Source organism: Copadichromis virginalis, linkage group LG3, assembly GCF_057382275.1.
Source record: "Copadichromis virginalis isolate Kocher_CV1m ecotype Utaka linkage group LG3, C_Virginalis_male_GT1.1, whole genome shotgun sequence".
In the NCBI taxonomy this organism is placed as follows: domain Eukaryota; kingdom Metazoa; phylum Chordata; class Actinopteri; order Cichliformes; family Cichlidae; genus Copadichromis; species Copadichromis virginalis.
The window spans coordinates 39,739,186-39,747,877 of record NC_140620.1 but is presented as its reverse complement, the minus strand read 5'-3'; the positions used below and the strand labels follow the sequence as shown (position 1 = coordinate 39,747,877).

The following is an 8,692-nucleotide window of genomic DNA, read 5'->3' as shown; positions in this document are numbered from 1 at the left end:
TGAAACCTGTCAACAAAAAACATTAATGACAGCAGAGAAAATGCACAGTGGAAAGTAACACTGTGCATTGCTTAAGTAGTTAATGCACCTGTACCCAGTACCAGTCTGGGTACAGGTGCCTGTATCTTGTTCATCGCGTTCTCCCCCTAGCGGTCTCATTGTGTCAGCACATCCTTGATCATGTACTGATGTGCAGCCGCCGGCAGGGGGCGGTGTAGCACAAGTCTGTACCAGCCTGGACAACCCTTTTCTGCATATGAGAGCAGCGAAGCAGCAGGCGGTTAACAGGTTAGTAAAGTTGTATTTTTGTTTGTATACAGATCCATAGTGACTTGGATGAAAGCAAAAAAAAAAAAAAACCCTGTGGTTTCTCATCAAAACATTTTTGTTGCCGCCGCCGCCAGTTGAACCATCTTTGTAGGGTTTACATCACCAACTGTTGCTAATTAGCTAATTAAGACTATAAAGCTCCACAAAGAGTGAAAGCCTTGGTGTTGCTGGTCTGTGGTGGCTCCTTCTGGTTGTTTTAAACGCTCTGTAACTCTTTCAAATGATGACAATAGACTGGGATAGAAAAAGAAAGCGTTTAAGTTTCATGCACAAAGGCAGTTAAAGGTTTTATGTTAGATGGCAGGCTAGCGAAGCTAAAAGCTCATTAGCTGACATAAAACAAAACAACTGTATTTGTTGCATTTTGCTCCACCTAATTGAAGCATTGGGACTTTGAACACACAAATCTGTTTGACAAATAAGTGGCCAAAGTCCAAATCCAGAGAGCTGCAAAGATTCAATACATGCTGAGGACAAATCAATACAAAATCCTTTTTAGAGAAAAAAATTAAAGCTCCAACATATTTAATATCTAGTGAATGCGTCACAATTTCCAGGTGACAGTGTCTGAGTCCAAGGATTAACGATGTATAATTTATACTCGTGTAAAGAAGCAACGAAGCTGTTTTTGTGTGTTATAACTGTCATAAATGATCAGCTTCATTAGGCTTGATCAGAAATTAAGGAAACATAGGTGCATAAACCTTAAATGTCCACATTTACTGTAAATCATCAGATGTGGGAAGGGTTCTTAGATCAGGATGAGCATTGCAGGAATGTTTAGAAGAGGCCTTACTTGTGCTGAGATTAGTGTTTTATCCTTCAGGCGAGAAATGCCGGGAAATATGAGGAATGTGTTGTCAGCTGTAGCTACTGTATCTGAAGCTTATGCTTGCTGACAGGAGGGTCAGACACATGAAGGAAAAGGTGAAAGGGTTTTTTTTTTGTAAGAGTATCTTAAGGAAAAACAGACAACTTCCTCTCTGCAGTCCAGACCTGTGCAACATGATTTATTCTTTAAAGACTCTGAATTTTGATTAAGTACTGTAGCTGCTGTCCAGGTGGAGTATAGTTGTGTGAGACCACAAGACAGGTTCAGTGTAGTCAAGCACCGGTCACAGGGAAACTATTGTCTGTGACGAGCCTCTGGACCTCCACGCACACTTGCTTTCAGTCTGTGTGCACGTATGCCCCATTCACATGCTTGCTGCAGATCCTCAGAAAGTTCTAATTTTTGGTTTTGAGAGTCAGCGTCTAAAAAAAGGCCTCAAATTGATGGCAATTTCAGAAAGGCGAACATTAAATTTGATCTGTGGCAGACTTGATGAGCATTTGTCTGCTTATTTATTCTCCCTTTTTTAGATTTGTTTAATTTTCCATCCCACAACAATGACAAATCCCACTACTTTTTTTTAAAAATAGTTAAGGTATTTGCACAACTTGTGTGGCTGTGCGCTGAATTTAAAACCCAGAAAAGGAAGAAAACCAAGGGGATTAAATATAAGAAAGCGTCAGTGTCACAAAAGTCTGTTGGAGTCCTTCACATATTTTGCCTAAATATTCAGTGTGATCAGCAGACACATTCACAAACTTCCTCTCCATCCACCACCACCCCCCTGTGTCCTATGGGACCAACACAGAATTCTGGTGAGGGGTCTCCAGAGCCAAAAAGCAGGAAGTCACAGCTGTGCTCATCCCCCTTTCGGCATGTGTGAGACTGCGAGTATATGTTTTTATGTCTCTTGTCTGCATCAGTGTGTGTGTATGTGTGTGTGTCTGCGTTGCTCTCTCGGACAGTTTATCTGTCCAGTTGGACTTTCTATTCCCACTGCTTTACTGGAGAAGTTTCCAGCACTGTTAAATGAGGGAGCGAGAGGGAGCGAAACCTTGGCTTATAGAGCCTAATAAACACTGTGTGTCATTGTGGCTAACGCTGCAAAGCTGAGTGCAGTGGACTGGTTTGTGGAAACACACACACACACACACACACACACACACACACACACACACACACACACACACACACACACACACACCCTCTGTAGACTTGTTTTTATTGTTTCTGCCTCCTCCACTTATTTTGTTACTTTTCCTGTCTTATTGCTCTCTTATGTATACATGTAGTTATCTATTATATAATGAACTGAGGTCCAGCCTCAGTTCATTATATAATTAATCAGAAAAATGCTGATATCTTCTGGTTTTAGTCTTTGTGGACTACAAAAGTGGAAACTTCAAATTCTGAGACGTTGCGATGGAGAGTACGGTGTTAATAGGTGTAAAACACAATAGAAGAAATGCATAAATGATCAAAAAGTTTTGAAAAAGCTTGCAAAAGTTAACATTAACTGTTGAAACTGTTAGATAAAACCATAAATATGCTGTGTAAATTGTTAAACGTTGTTGATAAATATATGAAATACAGTAGCTAGCTAAAATTGTGGATAAACTGTTGAAAATCATCAGCTAAATAAGTTTCTAGCTGTTGAAATTGTTAGCTGAAATTACAAAGTCCTTCTGAAAGCAAACATTTTCATTCAGCGACCTGGAAATGCACATGCGGCAGTTCGGGCAGTTATTTTGAAAACCATGTTGCATAGTTTGTCCACCAGAGGGAGCTCTGCAACTTCCCTGGTGGTTGTGTTTGGAACGCTGCAAATAAAACTGATCCGAGCCGAGTCGGGCAGCTACATGTAACAAACGTTGATGTTTGGTGTTTAAAATAATATTGGCCAATTTATCGAAATATCAGATTTTTAAGTTACGAGATATTGGTATCCATATCTGCCTCAAAAATCCTGTGTTGTCTGTGCCCCAATCAACAGTCTAGTCTAATAAAAATGCTTAAGGTTGCTGACTTTTTGCTGCAAAATAAGGTTATAAAAACCTGGAAGTTATATTCATACCATTGTCTGTGCCTTTTTTTGTTTGTTTGGGGATTATCCCTCCCCTTCTTATAGTGTCCGTTTCCCAGACATTGATTAATCCTAGTCTTAGACTAAAAAAAACACGTCTCAATGATGATCTTCTCTCAGTCTAGACTTCGTGCACATACAGAATAAATCTTCTTTCAGCTGCTTCTTTATTTGCATGGGTTCACCACAGTGGATCTGGTCGTCTTGACTATTGTAACGGTCTTTATTCAGGTGTCAGTCTGTCACTGCTCAGCCGATTGCAGCTGGTCCAAAGCGCTGCGGCACAGCTATTAACTGGCACACACATGCAAGCCCACATATCCCCCATAGTAGCTTCCCTATACTGACTTTTATTTGTTTTTTAAAGCATCACATGGGTCGGCGCCTTCTTACTTTATGTTTGCACACTCCCTCTAGATCAGAAAGGTCTGCTGAGCAAATGCTCCTAGCTCCCGAGTTCCAGATGAAAAGACAGAGGATATCGGGTCTTTGCTGTAGCTGGTCTGATGTTGCCTCCTCACATCAGTGCCTGTCTATTATTAGACACTTTAAAAACCCATTTAAACCCACTTTTATTCTTTGGTTTTTATCTGAGCAGTTTGATTTGTGCTCAGATTTTCTCACTTCGGGTTTCCTTTCTTAAACGCTGTCATTTTGTCCTATGCTTCTATACTGTGGTAGTTCATGTCTCAGACACGGTCTGATAATATGTCTGGTATGGACTAAAAAAAAAAAGATCACTGAATGTAATGAATACACGTTAAATTTAGCAGTAACCAAAGGTAGTCAGCAGATGGTGTTCAAACTGGTAAGTCCGCAGTGATGCAGGAACAGCTGAGTTTGCTAACCATAACTGATAAATGCTGTACTGGAAATAGTCCAGCTCCAGTTTAAAATGAGCTTAAATGAACACCGTAGAACATGAGAGGGGGGTCCTGATGAAGGGGTTCCTGAGTAGGTCTGACAGGGCTGAAAAAGGTTGGGAACTGCTGTTCTAATGGGCGATAAATATAATAATGAGTTTCAGCTCTGGCTTTGATCAAAGGAAATCCTAATGCTGCAGCGTATAATGAATTCCTAAACTGCTCCAAGCTTTGTGGAAACTTGCCCCTGAGCACAAAGCCAGATCCATTAAGAAATGGCTTTTTCCTTTTTGGTGTGGAATAAACTTGTCTGGCCTGCAGAGATGCCCTGATCTCAACCCCATTATACACCTTCGGGTTAAACTGCGAGACAGCGCTTATCACCCACTCGGTGATCTCACTAATGCTCTAATGGCTGATTAGGAGAACATCTCTGGAGCCAGGTTTCGAAATCCTTTGTGGAAAGCCTTCCCTGAACAGTGGGTAATGTTTTGGAATGAATGAAAGTTTATGTTTGGGTGTCTGCAAACTTTTTCATCTCTTTATCCATCCCTCCTTTTCTTCCTCTTGTCCGATGTCATTCTCTCCTTCTGCAGTCTCATTCTTCTTCTTCTTCTTCTTGAGCGACCATGGCTCTTTTGGCTGTAACTCTAAGGCTTTTGTTTTTAATAGGCGCAGCGTGCCTCTGTAACACCGGCTGCCTTTTGTTTTGGTTACAGATAAAATCACTAGTGGAAAACACAACAGCAGAGAGACACAAGGAGACAGGAGAGATGGAGAAAAAAACGAGTGTGAATCCCGTGGTGCAGGAAAAAGTGGGCAAATTAAAGGGAGAGGAAGACGGTTCAGTTCCCTCCTGTTTTTTAATGTCTGGAGCAAGATACAAGGCAGATAAGGAGGTCAGTAGGGAGAGGAAAGGATAGCGCCTAAAAGGAAAAAAGAACTAACAATCTTCCACATGTGTCTGAAATAATTTCCTTAATCTTATCTAAGGTTTTATCTGACTTATCTTTTTGTCCTCTCCTCCCTTTCTCCCACCTTTCACTCTGACTTTGTTTGATCTCAGACCGACGCTGTGTTACGTGCACGGTGCAGACATATGGAGTTGATCACTGCGCCTGTTGCTGATGTTTTCTTTGGGAATGCTGACAAGTTGACAGGCGAGGCGCAGCACTGACATAAAGCCTCACTTCACTGTCCGGATGAGAGAGATAGAGAAATACAAGGAGAGAGGGAGAAGGAGATAAGGGCCAGGGGGAGGGTGAGAGACATAGTGAGAGAGAGAGAGAGAGAAAGAGATAGGGAAATAAGGGGGAGTTGAGAGAAAAAGAGGAGGAGATATGAAGGGGAAAAAAATGACTTCACGCCGCGACTGGACGGCCCCCTTTTTTCCCCTCAACCTCTCTCTGTCTCTCAACTTTTTTCCTCCCTCCTCCTCCTCCTCCTCCTCCTCCTCCTCCTCCTCTGTGTGTTTTTTTAAATGATTTGGGGAGAAGAGGGGAACGAGCATTCGGAGCTTGGCTGACGGTGCAGGCAGGAGCGTCACATAGGCAAACAGGAGCCTGAGGGGGAGCGCACTGGGACTAAAGAGGACTGAAGAGGCTTGAGGTGGTTTTTGGATCAGATGCACTGACTGAAAGGTTGACTAACAGGCATGCAGGCAGGCAGAGAGGAGATGAAGAGCATATAGGTTTATGTTAAAAAAGCCTTAAACACTGCATGCACAGAGAGCGAGGAAGTGGCCATATACACCGATTTATTTCTGCAGGAAAGTCAGGGAGGCAGACACCTTGTGAGGAAGGCTGAGCATTTGCAGAGCAGAGTTTTGCTCCACTGAGGGGAGACAGAAAAAGACAAACAGAAGCACGTTTTGAATGAAAGGACCTTTATCTTCATCTAGCAATGCTTTTGAGGAACTCTGCACCAAGTTGTTGCTGTTTGCTGTGCTCCTGGACGCTGATGCAAGCTTAGGGCACTTTTATCTTCACTGAACTCCTCTTGTGAAGAGGATCCAAGCTGTCTTTCTTTTTTTGCAGAGTCCTCCTTCAGTAGAGGTGCTGTGCTGACTGTAACTATGTTTTATCAAAGATACTCTTTAACACTATCATGGACTACTTGTCTTCTGCTCCTGTGCGTCCTGGATGCGTGGACCACGGCCTGGCCAGCCGTTCAACAATCCCAGAGGCAGCAGCAGCAGCCTCGGCGGTACAGACAGATGTCAACCCTGTCTTCATCCTCCTCCTCCTCGTCAGCTGGTAACCTGTCAGAAAGTGCAGAGAGCAAAGTGGAGCGCCTCGGCATGGCGTTCAAGCGAAATGTGCGTGAGCTGCGTGAGAAAAGCTCCTGCTTGGACCTGGTTTTCCTGGTGGACGAGTCCTCGAGCGTGGGGGCCAACAACTTCCTGAGTGAGCTGAGGTTCATACGCAAGATGCTGTCCGACTTCCCCGTCGCACCGGAGAACACCCGCGTGGCGCTGGTGACCTTCTCATCCAAAACCCACGTGGTGACGAGGGTGGACCACATCACTGCGCCTAAGTCCCACCAGCACAAGTGCTCCCTGTTCAACCAGGAGATCCCAGCCATCAACTACAGAGGAGGAGGCACCTACACGAAAGGAGCCTTCCAGAGGGCAGCGGTGAGTCAGACTAATGGATTAATGATTAATGGATCTTTACATCTTGACATTGACCCCAAACTTGCTTCACATTTCTTCAGTCTGCGACCTGCTGGGTGTGTGTGTGTGTGTGTGTGTGCATGCATGGAGTGATTATGGCCTAGAAAGGCTGATGTTAATGAGGCCTGTTGCTGTTTTCCTCTAAATTACACACCCGCAGACAGTGAAGGGGAAGCCGCTCGCCAGCTAATTGTTCAGGGGTTTCCAGTGATTAAAATACCATAAAGACTGAGCGCACGCGTGCACAGAAATACACACCATGGATGTATCTGAACAAACTGTAGAGCAATAAGAAAAATGAGAGAAAAGAAAAGTAGAAGAGATGAATTTTTAAGATTAAACGCGATTAGATGAATCTGATTTTAAGCTTTGCGTTTAGCTATCTTTGATTTTGTAGCTTAAACAAGCTGTTTGGACCGATTTAGTGTAAAAGCTGGAGTTTTGGGGGGTTATGTGGGGTCATAATGTTGGCTTGTTTATGGTTTGTTGATTTGTGCTTCCTGACACACACACACAGACAAACACACACACCCAAGACATATGCCACAGTTCATCCGTCAAGTCCAAACAGCCCAGCTGTAAAAGCTGTGTTGGTGGTATAGGGTCTGGTCCTGTATAAACATGCAGGCACCTCGACTCATGCCTCTGATCTGCAGTCAGTTATAAACTCATGGAAGCGCTGAATACACAGCAGAAGATGGGGGATATTTAGGGTCTGCAAGCTCACTAGGAAGTGCTGCAGCTGAGTGCTCACCTGGGTGAGGAGCTGAACTATGGGGTTGCTGTAGCTCCGGAGGTAAAGCATTCCTGGCTGCTCCAGTCTCCATGCCAGAGCATCCTTGGGCGAGATACTGACCCCAAGTTCCTGTCACATGTGTTCATCAGAGTGTGAATGTTGGCTAGAAAAATCGTAAAAAACAAGTTCTTGTAATGGATGAATGATGCATGTTGTATAAATATCCATAAAGTGCTTTGTGTGCTCAAGTAAAGTAGAAAACCAGGCCATTTACTATATTCTGAAAGGCTGCAGAGACCTGAGTTTGATTCAACCCCAGACTGTTTTCTTTGTGTTATTCCCCCCACCTTCCTTCAGATCCCCGACTATCCTGTTCAGTTTAGGATAAGTCTTTGGTCTGAGGACATGACACACAACCGAAGTGATGTCAGAGTGAGATGTTTCCACCACAAAGACGGCATTTGACGACCGCCCCTGAAGAGTTTGATGCCTCAGTATAGATCAATAATGTGATTTGTCGATCATTAGAATAGTTTCTGGGTTTTTCCAAGGGTAGCTGTAACCACCCTGAAACCACCCTCACTAACTTCTGATCCAAACCCGGTCATTTTGTTCTGACAACAGGCCTGAAATATGACAGAAACCACTTATTTCACAAAAGAGCTTCAGGGATTACTCGTAGCATGCTTTCAAGGGGTAAAGAGTTACAGTTAGCAATCTGGTGTTAAGTAACAGCCTGGTATTGTGAAGCAGTGTCTGAATGTCATTCCAGTTGTCCTTCAGTAAGTTTGCGTGTTATTCCATGCCATCTGTTTGTGGTTAAAGACACAACAGCTCCAGTTTTTCCTATCTCAGCACGTCCCTGTTTGGTGCCGCTTAAAGGTGCAGATTGATATGCAAAAAATGGACAATGCATAGACACGACACACAGAAGCAGCGTGTTATTTATGTCACTTATTAGATTAAAAAAAAAACAGTTTAGATTTGACGATCCTGAAATTATAATTCATATTTCCACTCATTCTGAATTTTCTGTTAATTTTTGCTTTTGCTCTTTAAACTTAAATCAGTTTTTTGCTGCACTTTGTGAACTTTGTAACAAAAAGCCTCATTTGTAGACAAAGGCAGAGGTACGCCAAGTTCTGGCAGGTTTACCCATCTCTCCATCCCCGTT

General features: G+C 43.3%; 1 protein-coding gene across 2 annotated transcripts in view; it reads left to right on the top strand.

Annotated features, from left to right (window-relative positions):
* Window positions 1–211: 211 nt before the first annotated feature.
* The window catches only part of svep1 (sushi, von Willebrand factor type A, EGF and pentraxin domain containing 1), a 115,438-nt gene continuing 106,957 nt past the window's right edge, over window positions 212–8,692 (top strand). For both annotated transcript variants that reach the window (XM_085451060.1, XM_085451059.1), the window contains exons 1-3: window positions 212–288; window positions 4,828–5,007; window positions 5,175–6,743. In XM_085451060.1, the coding sequence (XP_085307186.1) occupies window positions 6,183–6,743 (561 nt within the window). In that variant the 5' untranslated portion in view covers window positions 212–288; window positions 4,828–5,007; window positions 5,175–6,182. The remainder of the gene's footprint in view (window positions 289–4,827; window positions 5,008–5,174; window positions 6,744–8,692) is intronic.